The sequence below is a fragment of the Lissotriton vulgaris genome, chromosome 12 (genome assembly GCF_964263255.1).
Source record: "Lissotriton vulgaris chromosome 12, aLisVul1.2, whole genome shotgun sequence".
NCBI classification, from domain to species: domain Eukaryota; kingdom Metazoa; phylum Chordata; class Amphibia; order Caudata; family Salamandridae; genus Lissotriton; species Lissotriton vulgaris.
Window position 1 is genome coordinate 777,157,737 of NC_141700.1, and position 22,321 is coordinate 777,180,057.

Sequence of the window (22,321 nt, forward strand, 5' to 3'; positions counted from 1 at the left end):
GAACAGTTTTACCGATATAGGTAAAGAATAGGCTGCATCGTCTAGCTGGATATGCTTAAATGGAACAGTTCAACAGTAATCAGTAGGCAGTCATAAAAAGGTTGGTTCCAATAGTTAATTCCAGACCAGAGACAGATAAAAGAATCAGATGCTGGTGTTCAACCAAGGTATGACAGATCCAAAATGTAATGTTATCTGAGGACCAAACAGAACTTCGGGCATCATCCAGCGTTTAAAATAGCCTTATATACAGATGGTTATACTGTTTTCAATCTTTTTTCATTGCAAATGGAAAAAACAATGCACACTGGACTGGTGAGAACAGTCACTGTTTGAGAAAGGCAGGCTGAGAAACGAAGAAGTACCTTCGCTCGGGGTGAGGCTCAGACAACGCCACTCTAATGAAGCCAGGAAACCGCTTGCAAAGCTAAGAAAGTGGGGAAGAAATGGAAAATAAGCAAGTTATTTTCAAACTCTAGATAGGGCAAATTCAGCACTTAATATTAGAATCAGACACAAGGGCTAATATTTAATTAAGTATAACCAAAAAACAGAAGCATTATCACCACATGTGCAGAAATAACATCTATCAATTTTACTTCTGCTCCAATCCATTAATTTCAATATTCTCAAAGAACCAATAGCAAATACTTTAGTGCCCCAGATTAAGGTGTGTAATATGTACTTAATGAGATATTCACAAGTGCAAGATGTGAGGCTCTGCTATAAGACGAATAAGCAGAGCTAGTCACGCAAAATCAGTTAGAAAAGGATATTTTTTTTAAATCACGTTTAACAAGCCAGAGCCAGTAACAGCACCACCCGCACATAAAGATTGTCATATAAACTCATAGTTGCAGACAATTCTGCCTAGAAAAAACCCTAGCAGCCAAAGGTTTGACATGAACTATGCAATAGAATAAAATTGTTAGTTTGGCCGGATATGAATTAGACACTGGATTTAAAAAGCATTTAACTCTATAGAAATCCTCCTAACACGTTAGAAACCAAGTCCCTTTCCCTGAACTAACACCATATGCTAAGTTTCTTTGCAAGTTACATTACTTTGTGCGATATTGGACAGTTTGCTTCTTACTATGGCCTAAAGGTAGTTTGGGCTTGCTGATTGGTGCAGCCATACCTCTCCTGCGCATGCACACTAAAAGTGTTGCACTCTTCATATGGATATGTGGCCAAAAAGCAAACTACGAACTTAGGAGTCTTCCAGCATTCAGAGGTACCACCCTCTCAAGGTGTAGATATTTGTTGCTAGAAAATGAGCGACATCTGTGCCTAGACTCTGAATTCACAAACCGTAGCTCCTGAATAAAGGACAATCCAAGGACCCATTCCTTTAGCTACTAAAACGTCAAAGGTTGTCGTAAAAGATTCCGCAGCCTTGACTATTCTGACTATCATCAAGCACCTAATCGGACTGGTCTGCACATAAGGACTAACTTTGAAGGGTGGAAAGGCAACCAATCAGATTGGCACCAGGATGCAGCCGTTCTAAGTGGCAGAATGGGAGATTACACACATTCCTGGACTCTGTTACCATACAGTAAAATATGGGTTTGTCCCGTGCTGAGTGGGCATAGCATGGCCAACCAGAAGCATTCCTTGTCCCACTATGGGTCTCTGCTAGCTACCGCCCACAATTTTCCCATCAGCAGACATCTGAGGGAATGACATCTGTCCAGAGATTGAGCACACACAAAGTTGGCTTCGCCTGTCCTAAATGACCATGCAATGCCTTTAGACAAGAAGGAAACATATGCAAGAGTCAGGGCAGCTCCCTTCTACAAGCAGAGGGCATTTAAAAATTCAGGAAAATGACAAGAAAACTAGAAAAATAATTACGCCTGAATTTTCTTCGGTCAAGTTAAGCGGGAACACAGGTGAAGCCCTTGAGTGCTGTTGTGTGAAAGCGTGACAAGACAGTTTTCAAATCTACACAAAAACGAGGAATGGCACATCCATTCGCCCATCATTTAAGGGCATGTTTCAACCTACGTTTAAAACCATAAAAAAGCCCAGAGACCAGCCAGGACGCTGAATACAGGGAAATACCTTGCTTCTGCTCATGTGAACAAAACCAGAATGAGAGAAATAATTCTAAATCTTTTACATTGAGTTAACTAAAATAAAACAATGTAAAAAATGCTGCAAACTGCCAGAGGAGGAGAGAACAGAAAACTGTAGGACAGTGTCGTATTACTGCACAAAGAAACAGAGCGTTGGATACCATAACACAAAGGCATTGTTCCTTAACTGTGCAATGCAATCCAGCTGCACGGCTAGACCCTGCACCTCCCAAGCCCAAAAGCCAAACAAATGCTCCATTTAGATTCAACTTGAGTAAGTAAGTAAGTAACTTTAGCTTTATTCGATTTAAATATAAAATCATAAAAGCACATTGCAAAATATATACACAATTACAAATCAGATTAATTCAGTTCATTTCAAATCATGTCACATAAAATAAAAAACTTTTTTTGTTTTTTAAAAAGTCAGGTAGCGAATCAATGGAGTGACCAGAGAGGGTCTGTATATTAAAAGCCCTTCACCTCGGAGGTGTATTGGCCCAACCAAAAGTTAATCTCGGCGATGATCTTGTATGAGGGTGTAGTGCTTCTCTAGGATAAAAATCGGATAAACCCCAGGTGTGTATAGGTCCGTCTCCTATCTGTGGTTTCCAAGATTGGAGGTAAGGGACAACATTGTTATTAATGAACTTTATTAGCACCAGATCACCAGATCTCTCTTTTCGGAGCGGGCCTAACCATCCCACCCTTCTAACACATTTTATTCTACCATCAATGTATGGGGGTAGGGGTCTATTTTTTGTTAGCCAAAATAGTGTCTTATTTCTCAGCTCCTGTTCGCTTTCAGATTTACCCTTTGGGAGTTCCGGCACCCCAGACAGGACACCCACGAACGGAGCAGCCTCCGGTGGTAGATGGATGTGGTTAGTTTTCCTTTGCATGTTCCGTATCATGGGGGGTGGCGTTTTCGGTGGAATTTTAGCATTATTCAGCCTCGTTGTAGAGGAACAGCTAGGTATTGTTTTTGTTTTGATGGGGGCTTTCCTGCTAGATTTAGTTGGCGTACCTGCGCTTGTCCGTTGGGGTTGGGATACTCTATTTTTTGAAGTTGTTGAAGGCTTAACAGTATTACGTGGAGACTGATAGATTGGGGTCTGCCACGTTATTTTGGGGGAGAGAGTTTGTCTGGATCTTTTCCTCCATTGCCGTGATCCGGACCCCGAGGTCCTTTATTTTTTCGATTAGCGGGTGTATTGCGGCATTGATCATAGTCTGTATCTGGGCCAAGAGTGTTGGTGTGATTGAGTGGGCAAACGATATCTCCTTAGCATGAGTGCCTATATGTTTGTCCGCAGCATGATTCCTTTCACCGGAGGGGTCCTGGAAAGACATTATTGGGTTCATGTTACTTAATTCTGGTGGGCCGAGAGGAGTATCCAAGCGGTTTCCATAGGGTGAGCATAAAGGACTGAGGTGGGGGCTTGAAATGGCTGTAGGACAAAAGGAGGCGTTGGTGTGCTCTGATGTCGACTTAACGGCCGCATATTTGGTATGGCATAAGCTGTTAAGTTCCCCCAAGAAGGATAAGTTTGGAGAGGCGACGATAGACTGAGGCTGAGGGGGAGTAATGTCATTATTGGGACGGTCGATAAACAATTGATCTTGTGCTAATCTTACTGGTTGTTGAACAGTGGACGGTGCAGTATGTATTAGGTATTGTACCATTGACCCCTTGGCCCGATCACTAAACCCAGTATGCAGTTTCTTGGCCCCTTTACAAGACATGTTGACAGTAGCAGCAGGCACCTAAAGGGATTTGAAAGACTTAGCACAAGAAGTCTTACCTATTTCAAAGGAACGGCCAGGGGGGATGGCCCGTCCCGGCCTCCTCTGGCCTATGATGGCCTTAGATGGTCCCGCCTTAACCCGGCCGCTCCCGCGCGCGACTCGCGGTGCGAGAGGTTCTCCTGCTTTTCTCCCGCGCCTCCGGGCGCTCCGCTGACGTCACCCGACTTCCGGGGCACCTGGGGGATGTAGTCCCTTGCCCTCGCGGCGGTCGGGTTGCTGGCACAAAGTTCGTTCTTTCCTGCCGTTCCCCTCACGGCACCTGGGTCTCAATGCAGACCTCCCCAGAGCGTTTTGCCTCCCTGGGCGTCTGGCTTCCCGGTGGCTGCTTCCCCCGCTGCGATTCAACTTGAGTTGCAAAGGATCCCAAATGGGTCAGCAATACCTCCTTCCAAGAGGACATGCTGGCCGCAGAGGGCAAATACTCAATGAAATGTATCGGCCCTTATAGAGGCCCAGCAGACGCGTCAAAATGTTTAGGTTCTGGTTATTTCAATTGTACTTATCAGGCAATTCCAAAAAAGTAATACACCAGCACTGATCAGGACCACTGGAATTGGGTGATTGCGCAGCTGCAGCGATTTTCACATGATTATAGATTTGCGACATAATCCATGATCCACTGGATAATCTGCAGATTTTACCTCCGCAAACTAATTGAGTTTCTAGTTCAAACTGTCCAAAAGTTATTAAATACTCTGCAACATGTTTTGCTGCGCAGTCAAAGTCCCTTTGCAAAGGTTGACTGGTCCCCTTTCTGTTGCTTATGGCTATATTTGGGTGTTAAACTGGTACTAGGGAGGTGCACCCAATTCCCAGGCAGTGTTAAGTGTAAAAAGTACAAAATAATGAAGCAATCTCATCAGAAAATGTGCTGAATTACGTTGCTATTTTACCTTTTCTTGACGCCTTATTTACACAACCATGCCGCATAATTGGCCCTCTCCTGCTGCCCAATTCCAGTGGCTCTGCACTGGATTACAGTTAAAAGAACGGGACAGGGCAGTGTTAAGAGACCATTTCCTGATGGAAGACAGTAAACTAATTTCAAAACGGGGTGGATTCGCTACTAAAGCGAATCACCTATTCAATATTTAAGAAATCGTGAATAGAGGTTTTCAAGGTGGATGGCTGAATATATTTAAACCACAAATCTATAAACTTCATCCCATTCAAGAGAGAAAATAATTACCTGCTGTGTGGCTTTCATGCAGAGGACTTTTTTTCTCCCTTAGCTAGGTTTGCTAAATTCACATAACGTTCGAGCAAGCCCATGAAATTTAACATTCCGTCAATCCTGGCTTTACGTACAAAATTTTAAAATCGTAAGCAAAATTAAATAATGTTTTAAATAGATTACTGGCTAAAAAGCCAGAGTCAGAATATGTCAAGCATGGCACAGGAACCTCATCAATGGTGGACAGGAAACCTGGTTAGCAGGCAAGACCACTGATCAACACTATTTCTCAGACAGTGGGAAAGTGTTTGAGGCCACAAAGGAGGGAGGGGAGGGGCTTTCAATGGCGCTTTAAGGGCAGGACCACCCACAAAGAGAAAAAGCTTACTTGCCTACTCTCTTAAGCAGACCGTGAGTGACTCAGTCCTGACTGAACTCAGTGGACATGACCTCATGGTTTCAGAGGTGTGGAACAATTGTGGGAGGCTGGGAAAGTCTTGGGAAGAGATGTGAAAGAGGGGATTGAAGTGAAAAAAATCTTCACTTATATCCTTTTTTTCCTAATGGAGCAGAATAATGGCAGACATAATTAAGCATTGCAAACAAAAACCAGATTGAAAACAGGTGCTCTAGATATGGAGTATGGGGAAGCCAAGCATGTTTCTGTGAATCAACATTTAGAAAATTGGACTTGTGGGGACACACTAAACTGCTTTTGTAACCATAGCGGGAGTCATTTGGAATACAAAACTCAGAAGGTTGAAAAGGTGGCTAGCCTGATGATGGTAAAAGAGGCATCACCAAAAAATGGAATGGTGACCAGACTGTTTATGTCCGCAGGAGGACTGATATAAAAAAAAAGAAGCATTACGCATGCGTACACGGGCCAGGGAGGGTTGTCACAGATCTGCATAGGTTTACAGTAAATGGAGGTTTACCGGAGACAAGTCAGTGCTTGACCTATGGAATAGGACTGATAAGGACAACTGAGGACAGAAGTTTGTCACTGAATACTGTCCAGCAGACACAAGACTGCCTTTTCGGAGTGTAAATGATAGACTGCGGAAAGACAAGAGCACTGTTTGAACCATTGGGCCACCAAAGACAAAAAGGACACAGAATGACTAAAATAACTAAAGGGAGATAATCCGCATTTAGACATGCCAAAGTATCAGGTGAGGAAGAAGACTCTAAAAAGGCAGCAGCTCTGGGAAAAACAAGCAGCTGCATGTCCTACCCCTCCATCCCAGAAGCTTTCATTCTGCCCTAACAAGAGAAGCTGGCTTACCGCAACAATCTCTGCCCTAGATATGTTCGGAGCAATGTTCCTCATGAAGAGCGAGCAGGTTCGGTGCAAGGGCCGGGGCTTGACCTCATCCTCCTTCTCCTTCTCCTTCTCTTTCTCTTTCTCGACCGGCTTCTCATCCGTTTCTTTCTTTTCTTTCTCTTTGTCAGAGTCCTCTTTGCCATTCTCTTTTTTCTCAGCCTCCTTCTCTTTTTCTGGTTCTTCTTTGGGCTTCGGTTTCTCTTCCTCCTTGATCTCTTTCACCTCTTCTAAATTACGAAATAGAAGCAAAGTAATTGGGTAAAATGCCTAAGAGGAAACAGAGGCGCTGCGCTGCCTAGCAGAGCCATCCAGCGCAGGAATACTTTACATGGAAGAGTGACCAATCACTATAAAGCAAACAGTATATAAACCAACAGCAAAGTCAAACCGTAATCTAAAGCAAGTGCAGCAAATGAGCCTGAAATGAGTCGCTCTTTAGCACAATGTGTGACCTTATGTAAATAAGCTTTTCCTGCTTGCATTATGTCTGAGCTTTTGTTCCTCGACATTCTTAGACACCAACAAGTTAGTTTCCAGGAAAATAACTACAGGTGTATCGAATAGCACTTGCCAGTATTCCAGAGGAATGTTTATTTAGATCAGGGGTCTCCAAACCGGTCCTGGAGGGCCGGATCCATGCCAGATTTTTAAAATTACTACATGTATCTCAATGGGGATATCCAAAAAATCTGGCATGGATCCGGCCCTCCAGGACCGGTTTGGAGACCCCTGATTTAGATGCTTAAATAGAATTGAAGGCACTCAAATTCAGGATCACCATGCAAGGTGCTCAATGGTCAGACATGGTGTAAAGCTGGAACATCTACCAGCACGGTGGCACGCAACAGGTCACGCGGGACAACCATTTTTTACTAGAGGGCTCTTTTACAAACCCCTGGCATCTTACTCCATAGATCAACTGTTCTTAAGTGAACGTCCTGGATTAGAAATCCTGGGAACCAGGTGGAGTGTGGACATCGATTAACCAAAACAGGTGGAGTGTGAAGATTCAATAACCTAACCAGGACCCTCAGTCACATGTCTCCAACATGCATGTGAATTTTGTGAGCAAGACTCCGTGAAGCCCACCAAATAACAGACCCACTCTCACCTTTCACCACCACCTTCTCCTCCACTCGCCCTCCCTCCGATTCGGAATCAGACTCTGAAGCGCTGCAGTCATCTTCATCGCTGTCATCTCCACTGCGTTTCCTCTTCCTTTTCTTTGATTTCTTGACCTTCTTTGGCGTGGTCTTTGTGTGGAAAAAGGCGAGAGGGATTAGTAAAGGAAACATGCAGACAACTCTCAGACCAGCATCTCTGAAAGAGATTTTAGACCTAAATCCACACAAACCCATGAGAGTATCAAGATTTTCAACAGAAGAAATAAAGTCATCTGAACTTTGTGATGAAGGTCCCAAGTTTGAATCCCCAACCTTAGATACACGTGCAACACTTTCCCTCACTGTATCTCAAATGGGATTTGCAAATGGTAGACTATGTGGATTGACTTTGGGGAAATGTGAGGAGGCACTGGTGATTGGTCTGATATGAAGGGGTACCTTATAGTCACAGGCTCCTGAAGGATCACCGCCAAGCAGATTAGCTGTCACAAGGTCAAGAACACCATCTGTGGTGTAATTAGGGCCTAATCCTGTATCACCCTAACTAGATAAAGTTAGAGTATAGAATGGATCACATAATAGTCTGCACACAACAAAATCTGGTGGATCATTTAGGCACAATCTTATTAAACCGGTGGGAACAAAGTTTACAAATTAACAAGAGGAAATTTGAACTGAATTTTGTACTGCTAACATTAGTCCAGCCCAATTGTGCCATGTGCAATGCTATGATGCCAGTTAATCATGCATCAAAATATTAAAATTTTGTACTACATAAGACTAAAATTGTGATACAGCTTTATTTATTCTATCATGAGAATTCGGACTCTGTATCGTTTTTGCCCTGGAACTAAATATATAATTTGATGGTTTATACTGATACGACATGCTCCAAGAAGTCTTCTCAGCTCCAAACTGTTCCTTTACGAATCAGGGGCCTTTGACATATTAAAAGCTAATTAATTAGACTATCATCGTGCTCCCATGAACATCACTACTAATAATAATATCACTGGCAGAGGTCGACATCAAGAGCCATCCCTGGCATACTTTATGTCCAACGCCTTGGCCTTCTTTGAACAGAAGATGTCAAATGCAGCACAGGGAGAGACAATATTGGGGATTCTGGAGCTTAACCTTCCTATGCCACTATTGCAAAAGAGAATCAAAAACCAGTGTCATCGTAACTATTTTGGGGCCTACTGCGCAGAACAATTTTGAATTTTATTACACATTTCAAGCCCAACTGATTCCACGCAATGCTAAATGATATTACATTTTAACACAATTATACAAAAACTGTTTAAATAGGTCTTGCCTGGTTCACCAAAAATCATTAAGATGACACTGATTTTGGGAGACACAGTTGAAGGTAATAGTAGGCAGAGGGAGAGAGTTTGTGATAGAGAAATGGAATAGATAGAAATCAAGTAGACAGAAGGTTGTTACCCAGGGAACCTCTTGGAATGTGGGCCCTTGGGCAATTTCCTACGACTTAAAATATCAGTCAAAAACATTGAGTTTTGAAAACTGCACTTCCAAATATGGGGACAGCATTTCTGGCTGCTTTCAGAATTAGGCACCAGTCTTCCAGCTGAGGGTCACTGAAACCATTCACTTAGAGAACAGATGACCAGCTGCTGCAAAGAGAAAAATATTCAATGCTCGGCCCCATACACAATTCCCTGAAATGGTCTATTGCTTACTAAAATAGAGAGGCAAGGCGCCAGACAGAAACTAGCCTACAGCAGAGAACTAATGTGGGAGATCAAATATGCAGTAAAAAATAAAAAGGGGTGGCAGACCACTACAAAGAGAAAGTGCCTCGAATTTACTTAGAGGCGTGGCATGGAGCTCTTTCACAGCAAGATGTTAAGTGGTGCCAAGTCAATGGCTGAGCATTAATTATACGCCTACTGAGTCAGCTCTCACACGGCCGACCCTTGAATTTCCAAAGTAACCTCCCTTTCATGCCCAAAAAACATCACACCAAACAAACTCACTCCTCACTTATTTCCATCAATTGAGTCACCATCAAGCTTTCTAACTTCTCAACCTCCATCATCCAACTTTCTCAGAACTATTTCATAAGTCCTTTACCCACAGACAAACAAATTACCTTCTTCGGCTCCTTATCCACCTCTTCCTTTATCACTGGTTTCTCTTCCTCCGCATCAGACGATTTTTTGACTTTCTCCTCAGTTGCAGGCGTCTCGCTGTTTTCTCCCTTCAGATTGGAGAGAATATTCAAGGATGAAGTAAAGACTGCTTGCAAAAGCTAGAAGCAGATTCACGCTTAAAGGTTTTTTTTGTCTCGCAAAGAACCATTTTTTAAGAGTTTGCTCTAAATGTTTCTTTCCCACTAAAGTGTTAATTATGTGGGATGGAGCAAGTTCTGAGCTTTCCTTCACCCCTGGAAGGTATAAGTGTTCCCCAGGCAAGGCCAGCAAGGCTAACATGCATCGAAACGTGGGTGTCCTGTAAAGCCTTAAAAATCATTCTGTGTTGCCAGTACTACAGGTTTGTCCTTTGCGATTAGCATTTTAGGCCTGTAGAGAATCTCCACAATGAAAGCGCCTGGGAGAATTTGGGCCTCCTTGAACCCCTCAACTGCAATGTTCTGGTATATTCATTACTGAACAGGTGCCTGTGTGTAGCATTGCACTGTACATAAAAAAAACTAACAGCTGTAATGATTACATAGACACAAATAGGCAACATGATTATTTCTGTTGAAGTGTAGATATAAAGACAGCCTAGTTAAGTTAGCATCACATTCACAGGGTAAACACAGATTGCTACATACATTATAGAAAAATAAAAAAATATTTGGAGAAGCAGTGAAACAGGTGGTATCTGGAGTGCAGGGTCATGCTATTTCCAAGATGAGCAGCTGGACTGAGACTGTGCTGAAACTTTTTGAGAGTGACTCAGTAATCATAGTAGCGCCATTCTAGAAGGACTAAGTAGTTCAAAAGGTCAAAAACTTTAAGGAGAGGAACGTTAAACTACAGGCATCATGGTTGGACACAGTGTGTAGTGAGTGGGAGACATATGGTGGGATAGAGCAGTTCCATCTGAGGACTACATTTTTAGGTCTCGCCTGTCGATGCGCATCGAGCAAGCGAGACTATGGTGGCTTATCCACTCTTTATCCAACTTGCAAGGAATCGTGGCGATTCCTTGCAGTGCCCGTGACTTTTAAGCTCAATGCGCATGCGCATTGAGCTTAAAAGCGCGTGCACATGCCCCTAGCCGCCTGCCTTGCCTACTCTCCCGCCCCCTCACTTCTTGATTGCACGGCCGCTAGGCCGTGCCTCCCCTACTCGCCTCCTCCTACTCTCCTCCCCTCACCGTCTGTTCCCGCACTCCTCCCACACCCCCGCTCCGCCCCCTCCCCTGCCTGCCATGTCGCGTCGCATTTCTCCTCCCCCCTGCCCACAGCTCCCCTACTCTCCTCCTATTCTCTGGCTTCAGATCCCTGCAATCCAAAAAGGCAGCGGTGAGTGTCAATGCACTGTCAATTACACGCATTAAATAAGGTCTGGACCAAGACTGCCAGAGTGAGACCTGCTCAAACATGCATCTTTGACCCTGTGGTGGCACAGCTACTCACCTGCTCTGGCTCGCCCACCACCACCACCCGCAGCTTACACCTGAATAGAGTCTCAACCGAGAAGCAACAGAGTCCAAAGTGAAGCTCCCTTGCAAACCCCCAAATCAGTGGCTCCATTCAACTTCAGTAAATTCTCATTATCAACCTCGCAAGCCACAGACACGGCCAATGAACGAGCACAAATGAATAACAGATAGTTACATGATCAGTGCACATATCACAATTGTCCAAAGCAATAGCGTCACAATATGACGTAGTTAATCATTAACTGCTGTCACAACTGTTAACGTTTTACAGCTAAAATTTCAATACATTGAGAAAATCATTTTGAGGCACTATAATACACGTGTGTCGCACGTGTCGCGTGAGGCACATGTGAACTTCGAACAGATTCAATGCAGCAAAAGGAGTCTTTTATGCGAGATTCAACCTAACAAACTTTAAGGTGAATGAAGTTACAATAAACTTTGGACATATAAACAATCCACAATTAATCAGTATTGTAATAGTATTATTATAATGATGTCAAACTACATTTGTGCTCAATCAGCCACTACATCAAACGTTTTGTGTTTACTTTCAGATTTCTGAAAACACATTTTTATTCCCGCTCTTATGACAAAACCATGATTTGAAACCACTCGCTTGCGGTTTGGTACATGCCCTCTGTGAACGCAGCTTCACTGAACCTGCACTGCCTTAAAGATGCATTTGCTGGGGCGAAGTTGTGAAAAGACTTTGAAACAGCTCTAACGTTCCTTTATTTTCGTCTTTCTTTATTTTTCTTTCAATTTCGTTAGACTGAAGTCCGAACTCCATTTGAAAGAGACGCAGCTTTTCCTTCTGGGTGTGATAAGGGAGACAGTTACTGGGTGAGGATGGAGTTCATAATAGATATTAATGTTTTTAAAGTTTGTGAAGTGGTTTTGGGTAAGATTGCGTTTTTATCTATTTATCTGTATTTCGTAATGTACTGCATTTATATTGCGTTTGGAAAGTTTCTTATTGTTATTAGTAAATGCCCATCCAGGCTTACCACAGTTTGCTTTGCTGTGCTTTAAAATAATATAATAACCTAAACTACCATATGGGGCTAACTTCAGAATCAAGGTTGAGTGAGGGCCACCCTCACTCACCCTCAACCCCTCAGCCACACTCACCCTCAACCCCTCAGCCACACTCACCCTCACTCACCCTCAACCCCTCACCCTCACCCACCCTCAAACCCTCACCCTCCCTCACCCTCAACCCCTCCCCCTCAACCCCTCCCCCTCACTCAGCCTCACTCACCCTCAACACCTCACCCTCACTCACACTCAACACCTCACCCTCAACTATTGGCATTGTAAATAACAAAGCTATTAATTCGCTATTTTCAAAACAAGCACATAAATAAAAAATGTGTCCTTTACAATACCAATAGCTCAAACTTTCCTAATGCAAGACCTATTGCATTGCTGTGCTTCCCTCCCCTGCTGCACTCTCCTGCTCTCTAGAGATGTGGCCTAACGACAAGAGCTGCCATCTAAGTCACGTAAATACAAAACATGTTGCATTCCAAATGCTATAGGTGTCACATTCGCAAAAGTTATAACTATTGGCATTGTAAATGACAAAGCCATCAATTTAGCAATTTTAAAAACCAACAAATAAATAACATATGTCATTTACAATACCAATAACTCCAACTTTTCTAATGCGAGACCTATTGCATTTCCAATGCTGGTTTAAGGTAGCTTTTAGGTCTGCAGTTTATTTTGGTTCAGACTGTTGTCCACATGATTTTCCTCTTGCAAAATCCTTACATTTAGAAGCACAGTTTAATCTAGGTACGTTTGGATGACCAGTTTCATTTGCATTTCCTGTTTTTCAACTCTGTGGTGAAGAGGACGCCTAGAAATGTAATGCCTAGTCTGGGGTTAATTAAGGAAAAATCAGAGGTTCATGATCGTAAATTAAGTTAATGATGATGTTAAAATTGGCTAATGACCATGTGAGGATTTGGATTTCCTCACTAATGAAAAGCAGCCTGTTTGTGTCCAACCATTGCCTGAAAGGTGGCAGATGTTTATTTCAGATAAAAAATTATTTTGAAGTGGGGAAAAAAAACACAAATATATTCAAGTAGGTGTATAAGCAGCTGTTGAGTTCGCGAGTAGCCTATGAATTGGGTTCAGTGAACTGTTGTAGTTTGCTCAAAATGGTATGTCCCAACCACCCCCGTCTCACCCTCCCCTTTGATATCACCTGTGAGAGCTCACCTTAGAACGTTGAGAGTGAAGCAGTTGTTGGAGACGAGGATGGTTAATAAAGTCGCATCAAAAGACTCCTGCCTCGTCATCCTTGAATTTTAACACTGGCGACGTATACTGCATAGGGGGGCAGTTGTGACGATCTCCCCTTTGAATATTTCTCCAAACCAGTTGATGCAGGATTCATCAGGTGGTTATGATCCTGAGACTTTGTGGGACCCTCATCTATCGTTGAATGAGTGATGCTTTGGCGGCAGTGGAAGAATAAATAACGGAGCACCGTGAGGGAAGGTACGCCGCACTCCTGTCCCCGAGCGCGACTGACCTGGATCCCCTCGCCAGATCCTGGCAGCTTGGAGGTTTGTCAGAGGTATTACCAGCAAATCTGTGCTAATCTGGTGACCGGTGGTTCGTTCTTAGACTCCAAGTGTCACAGTGTTCTGAGGTGTACGCTGTCCACAATTCCTGTCCGCTATACAGGAATCTCCTGTCAGTAAAGAAGGTTCATCAGTTTCTCCTTCCAGTGCAAAGACTGGGTGCAGTACCAATGTTCACCAGATAGTGGGGGTGTCGCCCTTCGTTGGTTTCTGTTCCCACACGGACTGCTTACTTGGAAGACCTCGGCAATTTCCTCTCATCACACAGTCATCAGAGCGGATACAAGGGCGAATAGAACTTATTTTTACTGTTCGTTCTGCAGTAGCTTTTAAATATAGTGTATAGCCTTGTTTCAGCGTATTAAGACCAACCAGAGAGTCCAACGGCAACTGTCCCTTGATATACGTAGGGTCCACAGGTGCTGGTTTGTATTTTTTTTTCAATTCTGGGGTTTACTACCCGTGCCCTTGTGGTCTCCTTAAAGATGTCTCCAGCATGTTTCAGGACACCTTTTAGCATGGGTAGAGTCTTGACAGTTCTGAGGTTGAGAAGGTGTCAAACAAAAAGTCCTCTTCAATAGGGTCAGCATGGAGCTGGACATCATGATTTTTTGCTGCCCTCTCAATAAGTGCATTAAACGCAGCCGTGTCTTCTGTAGGAGAGGTTTTAATAGCATAGACAGGACTGTCCGGGGCAGTTTGAGGATCCCCTGGGTCGACAGCGTCTGTCCAGGATTCAGTGGGATCTTCTGGATCAGTGTCTACAGGATAACTGTAATCCTCATGGTCACCATCCCCGACATCCACATCTGAATGTGTGGGTGAAATAGGAGCAGAGTCTTGTCCATGTGGTTGTATAGGTTCAAAAAGAAGAGGTGACGTAGCAGAATCCCTCTTCAATGGAATTTTATATGACTCCATAGGCTGTTCTGGGGCGATCTTTCGCTTGAAAATGGAAAGTCTACCAGTCTCAGTGTCGATGAATTGCCTCGACTGATCTTCCTGCAGAGTCTGTTGATGCTTGGTGTCCCCTTCCATAGTTGTAGGCTTTGGCCCCATGGACACCTTTTTGGCCGCTCAGACGCCCGTCTTAGGGGCGAACGCCTTGGGTACCACTGTCGGCGAAAGTGTGAACATAATCTGTGCCGACGACTTTGGAGGTTTACTGACTGGCTTCGGGGGTGGAGTGGCCTTCGGTTCGACAGCAATAGCCTTCTCTTTAATGCGTTGCAGCGAGTCTGACACCTGCTTCGAAAAAGAGGCGGATGGCTGTGTTGACTCGCCGGGGTCTTTAGAGCCACTGCTAGTCGTGGACTCGAGGTCTTTACTGCCCTTAGCCTTGTCGAGTCGACATTTAGGATCGAGAACGTTCTGGGTTTCGAGCTCCTTGTTTGTGTCTATGGCCTTCGGCGCCGACTTCTTCGGGTCGATGTCCTTGACCATTTTCTTCGGTACCCCGGCCTTCGGCTCGACACCTTTTAACGACCTCCCCGGGTCAATAACACTCTTCTGTTTCGTCGGTGCCGATGGTTCAGAAGTTTTCGATCCGACCAAAGTAATGCGTACTTTCGGCTTCGATTTAGTTTCCGGTGCTTTCGGTTTTATAGACGCTGATGGTTTTGGTTTCGATTTCGATCGTTCAACCGATGGCTCGTTGGAAATGTCCGTAGCCAGGCCGTGAGGCGAGGCTGTAGAACTATGCGTTTGATCTCGGGTAAGGCCAAGTGGCGATCCCTCGGCCTCATTCTTATAGAGTGTTTTAGCCTCGGCCCCGTCCCAACGGTTGGGCCTAGCTCCTCGCTCGAGCTATCTTCCACGGCCCCCAAGGCCTCATCGTCGTCTCCTACCTAGTCGACGACATCTTCATTATCGACCATTTCCACATCTGTGTCGTAACTGGAGTCTCTCCGATGCAGGATCAGACAGGTTCTCTTGAACTTCCTGCTAAACTCCCTCATCTTCCTCGGCATCGAAGATGTTCACCGGGTCAGGTGCCGTCTGCTGGGCCTCCTTTCGCGCTGCGCGTCGAAGGCGAATCGTCTTCTTGGAGTTGAACCGAGAACAAGCCATACAGCTGGCTTCATCGTGATCCGGAGACAGGCACTTGTTGCACACCGCGTGGACATCGATGTGAGGATACTTGGAGTTGCAAACGGGACATCTCTTGAACGGGCTCCGTTCCATAATGGATCTTCGATAAGGCCTCTGGCGTCGACCGGGCCTTTAGTGCTGAAAAGCCATGCGGCTCTTCTTGACGTCCGGCTCGAGGATAGAGCTGGAACAAGTACTGGGCACCGATCGCAAAGACAATACCGACGATAACTAAAAGGCCTTTTGGCCAAATATAAAGTTTATCGATTCCGAACTGGAGTTAAATATACATCCGAACCCAATAGCGGAAAAAAACAATCTGAGGATGGAGAGGATGCCCATGCGCACTGTAGTCCAGGGGAGGAGCCACCTATCTTGTGATACTTCGAAGACTCTTCCAAGACAACAATGTGCAATCATCCGGACCCAACACTAGGCGGCGATCTATGCACAGATATGAATTCAGCAGCCCACATGCCTCGAACGGAATGGTTAGAGTTATTTCAATCGTACATTATAGCAGGTATTGATTACAGGGGTGTTCTGGAACCAAACATGGGAGTCTAAATTCAACATGGGAAGCCTAAATTCAATTTGCCACTCACAAGGAAAATAATGATGTATATGTTGGGACAAAAATATCAACGATAAATCCTTCTACTTTGAGCATATGGAAGCTTTAGCCAAACTAACGAGCATTTGCAATGCAACAGGTCTTGCATTAGTTAGAGTTAGAGATTTTGGCATTGTTTATATTTTGCTGGATGTTTGCTGTTTTGTGTACTGAATGTGTTAGCTAAAGATAGTTTTGTATGCATCTGTGGAGCAAGTCTGTGTATCATACCATAGTCTTTAGTGTTAGTGGCAATAAGTTTATGTAGCAGTAGTATGCAGGGTGAGTTTCGAATTGAATATTAGCCTGTGCAATATTATATGTAGCATCAGCTAGGGTAGGAAAAATGTATTTGTTGTTGTGTTGTAGTATCATTTGTAGCTAGTGTGTAGTAAAATTGGTATGAGTTTGTGTAAATTAGGTATAGTGTAGTATATGTTTTAGTGTTGTAAGCATGAGGCTTGCATAAATATGTCCAGCACAAATGTGGCAGACGGCAAACAAAGTGATGGGTGGGATGTCTGTATCCTGTGGAAGTATGTACGTTGGAATACGTAAACGAGCTGTGCGTAAGGTGTCTACTTTGTTGCATAGAAAGGTACAAAAGGTACAGTACCACCCGAGGGACATTAAAATAATAAAATTCCTTGTATATACAAACGAGTACTGTTCTGTATGTTCTCTGTAGCGCTACGATGCCTCAGGGTAGAAGTGCGCTTTACAAAACCCAATTTCATTTCATTTCTGTGTGGCAGCTCGCAAAGGCCCTGTTGTCATGTACGTTTAAATGCAGGTTACCTTAAAAACACACAAATGTGCATTCAAATCATCACAGATGGTCAACATTCACCAATGGTTTCTACTCCGACTGTTCATAAGAGGCGGGGACCAAACTATACGGACAAATACAGGCAGTGTCAAATTGTGCGCACATAGTTAGTTCTGTGCACTGAAAGGGGGCTCTTTTTAATAAATGTAGGTGTGTTAACGGAGCAGGATCTTTACTGCCCTATGGAGAACACGTGGTGAGCACACAGTGTACATACATGCACACACGCGTGCACACCTTTTAAAAAAAATCAATAGATTAAAAACACGCAAATGTGCATTAAATCTCAGACTGTCAAGATTCACCTATGGTTACTGCTCCGACTGTTTAGAAGGGGCGTTACGCATGTCCCGACAAAGCAAGGGTTTCTGCAGGATAACATAAGGCAGGCAAACCATGTAATATAGAGTGCAAGTACAGCAAAGTGATGGTTATCACTAAAAAGAAGCATTTAGCCACAGAACGCCGAGATACGGTACCAAAAATGCATATAACGAACGCTAAGAATGCTTCCTGAAAGGCGCGAGCAATGTGGGCGGGGCCTAATAAAGAGGGCGGACACCAACAAACGCCTAGAATGCTTCATGAAAAGCCCGAGCAAGGCAAGCAAAATATGCAGTCAGGGTGGGCGGGGCCTAATGGCGACAGGGCACTAACCCCGCTTCCAGATTAGCCGGACACAAAAGCAACAACAATAGTTCTCGCCAAGGCGAAGCAGCGCATGCGCTGGAACGCAGGCGAGACCTATAAAGGTGGTACCAATACTGCACAAATTAAAACAGCAATCAATGAAAAAGTGTTAAGGTACAAAATTGTGAGTAATCAGGAACGAGATAAAGAAAATAACTGTTTCACTGCCAACTCTGTTTCCTAGAAATGTCTGGTACTTTTAGAAACCTTAACATCATTAATAATCACAGCAAAAGGCACAATGTTAAATTAGGGCAGCAAACACAGGCTTCATCAATACCAAGTAGAGATAATTATTTATTTTTATGAAGCTTCAACGATGAACGCCCAAAGGAGTCAGAGTGCCATATCCCTCAGCTGGGGTGATTAGAGGGATATTGCTGGTTCAATGCGACATTCGAATGATGGAACACAGACATCAAGCTACAGAGAATAGAGAGGCCATGGCCATCTTCATGAAGTAGCCACAGTCGGTTCAGACAGACCGCTGACTGCGCTTACCTTTTTAGTCTCCTTCTCCTCTTCTTTGTCAGACGCCTTCTTGTCATTCTCCACAGGCTTTGCCTCCTCCAAGGCCCGTTTGGCTTTCTGCTTTTCCTCCTCTTCCTCGATCTCCAGGATTTTGAGATCATGATCTGTTCCTCCTTCCATTTTGATCACAGCTGGGAAAAAGAAAATATCAAATTATACCAGCATGAATATTTTAACAGCAGCAGCTCATGAGGCAGAGAAAATGCAGGCCTGGAGAGCAGAAACTCTTCCGCACAGCTTTTAATCCCAAAGGCAGCAAAGAGCTTTTTGGTCTCCACTCTCCTTTCTTGTGGGGGTGCCACAATATTTTAAGCTGCCTGTAACTGTTTGGGTATTCTTAAAACCAAGCAGGTTTATCTGGTCCAGAACAGTAAATAGGGTGCGCATTTGGTTAGTCCCCCCCCAGACCTGGTCCAGTTGCCTTTTAGAAGGAGAATGTGGCTTATGCTATAACTATTGGTTGATAAGCTTGTGGTGATTTACAAGCTCTGCGTACTCCTGCCATCTAGTAGGAGCATGAATGTTTGCAAGTTTTTTCTTCCTATGAAGGTTTTGGTCTTGAATTAACTTGTGAATCCTCTGTGCACCAAGACAGACTGCATATCAAATTGTGTTTTTCACAGTAAATGCGTATAGATGCATTATGAATGGATGCATTAATTAAGAAAACATCCAACACATACGTTTGCATTGGGGAGGCAAGATGGTGTCTGTAAATCTACTGCACTAAAATCTGAAAACCGATAATGACACAGTAGATACATTTTCCATTTGTCGCACGTTCTGCTGTAGATCACATACTATGCAACAACTGTATAAAGCAGTGCACTCCCCATTAAGAAGTGGCTAGCGAGCAGATTAAGCAGATGTTTGAAAAAAAGAGCCAAGTACTGTTTGCCCCCTCCTCACCTTCTTGGCAGGCTTGGATATCAAACCCAGTCTTAAAGTGCGTGGAGTTGACCATGTAGCAGGCATATCTGCTTTAGGTATGTTACTTTGGAAAGTTACTATGGGCTTCATTTTGCATAGCTGAATTTGCAAAAGCAAGACCAACATGGATGCATTTGACTAGCCAGTACTCAAGACCCGACTTTGAAACAGGATTTCCCAAGCGGGGTCTTGCGAAAGTAAAAAGGTTTGCTTTGTCTTGCAAATCCATTTTGTTCCATCTAAATAAATTGGTGCTCACAACTTCCAATGTGTGCAATGGTCTCTTGCCACGGTTTCAAGGTGCATTAAAAAAGTGGTACCTCAATGGTTTGGTAAGAAGTGGGGATTTGTAATTAGTACAACTCTATCCTAATGTACCTGTATGAAAGGCACCTCTCCTGTTAAGGCCTTCAACTCACCTTACCCTTGGTAAGGAAGTGATTGCCACAAAGAAATGTATTGTATCTGACAAGAGTGCAGTGGCTCAAAAAGGTGTTCCATCAATTTAGGGTGGAATGCATTAGGGTTGCACGTAGGAACCACTGCTTTTCTTGGAGGAATTACTCTTCAGACCCTCCATAAAGTCTAAATGACTGGGATTACAAATGATGATTCATGTGGTCTGTTCCGCATATAAGCAGCTACTTATTGGTAAATGTGACCATATGCATGCATATGCCAAGCATGCCTTTAAAAAGTGTAGTAAATAAAAAATATCTTGCATCAATGCCTTCAAAGGTTCTGTCTATTTACACAGTAAGGCACAAAGTGGTTGCACTTTGCCTCGTAACAGGCTCTTGTGGTTGGTTTGTGGGTTTATTGCAGGATATATGGAGCATTCTGGTAGTTTAAGGTCTCTAAATTCAAGGACCTCAAGACGTCAAATGTTTAGGTTAATTTCTCTGAGGTATGGATGTCTCAGGTGACCATGCTGGGCTAGCAGATCCTCTCTGATAAAGTTTCTCAAATGGTGAAAAAGATATTTTTAGAAGTACTAAGTATCATGGTTGTGGGGAAATGGGGAATATCATATAGTGTAGTTGAGCGACCCACAGTGTAATCCACTTACCAATCCCTTAAGAAGCCCTGGGTTTAGTAATCAAACCCTCAGCTCAACCCTGGGTTACTGAGGCTCTGAGCAGCAAGGCTTACACAAAAGAACACGTGTTAAGCATTTAAATAGCACCAAAACAATTTAAGAAATGTACTGGACACTCACAAAATAGGACAGCAATGAATACAAAGAATTTGGACACTAAACAAAAAAGATCCACCGGAGTGTTCAGGAGATATAGATTCTACAAGTGTAGGAAGCTGGCTCTGTATATGGTACACCACTAAGTTGTTATATTGTGCACAGAAGTTCAGAGATTCCCCCAGAAGTGTAAACCCAATTTGTTCTATTTTTGGGGGGGTGGGCCAGCAGCCTTAGGCTTAACACAGAGTGCAAGCCATTTGTTATGCAGACATTGATTAATAAATGACAACTAAAAAAGGAGATCCACACCAATTTTTGAAAAATAAGCTTCTTTCAAGATTTATTTTAAAGACCAAAATTTTCACAAAAAGGTAAGTACGTTTTTAAGGAAAAATACTTTATACTTTCAAAAGTGAACAGTGCAATTTACAAGCTTTGCTATGTTAACCTATCGGAGGAAAACAAGAATGCAGTTTCACAGCTAAGTACACAATTTACAAATTCAGTTAGCAGGTTTAAGGTCAGCACCGGGCGAGGATCAAGTTGAGACCAGAGGTTCACCATCAGTGGCACAGGGGCAGCAGGATGCAGAGGTCACAGTCGAGGTTGAACACAAAAGTTAACCAATGGAGACTGGGGGCAGGGATTTAAGATGCGCTACTCACAGGTGCAGTTCCTAGGGTTTATCTCCTGGATTTAAGGTAAGCAGGGGAAGAGCAAGGGGAGGGTGGTGGATATCCACTATGCAGCACCAAACTTACACCCACACCAGCACAAGGGTGGCCGGGTGCGGAGTGCCAACACAGCGCTGTGCGAATAATGCTCTTAAATGGAGGAGATTGGTTTCAAACAAAGGCTGTAGGTTCAGGGCAGGAGGCTGGACGAAGTAAACCCACTGCTGCCCAGGTAAGTAAGGACGCTAGGGGACGTAGAGATACCAATGGTTGAGGGCCCAGAGGCTTTGGGTGCAGGGGTGCCCTTAGGCATCAGAAATCTCTTATCGAGCAGGTCGTGGTTAGGGAAAAGACTTCAAGTTGAGGCTGCAGGAGTCGAGGTGGAGTCCAGCAGGAGTCAGCCCATGGTGAACTCTGGCTCAGAAGCGCTGGGGAACCTTCGCAGGATGGGTGGGCCGCTTGGACACGGGCAGTGGATGTCGAGTGCAGAGGTGGATCCGGAGGGGAGGTTGCAGTGCATCAGAGCAGAGTTCTTTTTCTTTGCAGACGGTTTCTTCTGGACAGGTTCCCTGTCCACAGGAGATTTAGAGTCTTAATTGAAGGCAGGCAGTCCTCCCAGGGTTTTGGAGGTCGCTGGGACTGCAGGACGAGTCATCTTTTTGTAGCAGAGACGAAAGGTAGCAGACAGGCCTAGTCCTTTTCTCGTGCTGGTGTGGTTTTGATGTCCCGGCACTGGGTCCCTGCCAAACAGGACCCTTGTGCCAGGGTTTTTCCCTAAAAAAAAAAGATTCCACAATTGGCCATTCAGGCCCCTTGTAAGTCCCTAGTAAATAGTACCAGGGTGGCTAGGGCACTGGGACTGACAAGAGTCCCCTCCCGACCCCTCACCTAGGCCATGCAGACTGCCACAGCAGCATACATGGCCTGGTGCATACAAAAACAATGTCAACATAGCACACTGCCTGTGTCCATGCCATCTAGCACTGTCTAAAGTATAGGTAA

General features: G+C 44.1%; 1 protein-coding gene across 3 annotated transcripts in view; it reads right to left on the bottom strand.

Moving 5' to 3' along the window:
* Window positions 1-22,321, bottom strand: part of SRRT (serrate, RNA effector molecule) — a 125,974-nt gene that overhangs the window by 59,691 nt on the left and 43,962 nt on the right. For all 3 annotated transcript variants that reach the window (XM_086946135.1, XM_086946133.1, XM_086946134.1), the window contains exons 7-11: window positions 18,488-18,648; window positions 9,638-9,745; window positions 7,506-7,647; window positions 6,356-6,621; window positions 366-427 (exon numbers count right to left, since the gene is read on the bottom strand). In XM_086946135.1, coding sequence (XP_086802261.1) covers window positions 366-427; window positions 6,356-6,621; window positions 7,506-7,647; window positions 9,638-9,745; window positions 18,488-18,648 — 739 coding nt within the window. The remainder of the gene's footprint in view (window positions 1-365; window positions 428-6,355; window positions 6,622-7,505; window positions 7,648-9,637; window positions 9,746-18,487; window positions 18,649-22,321) is intronic.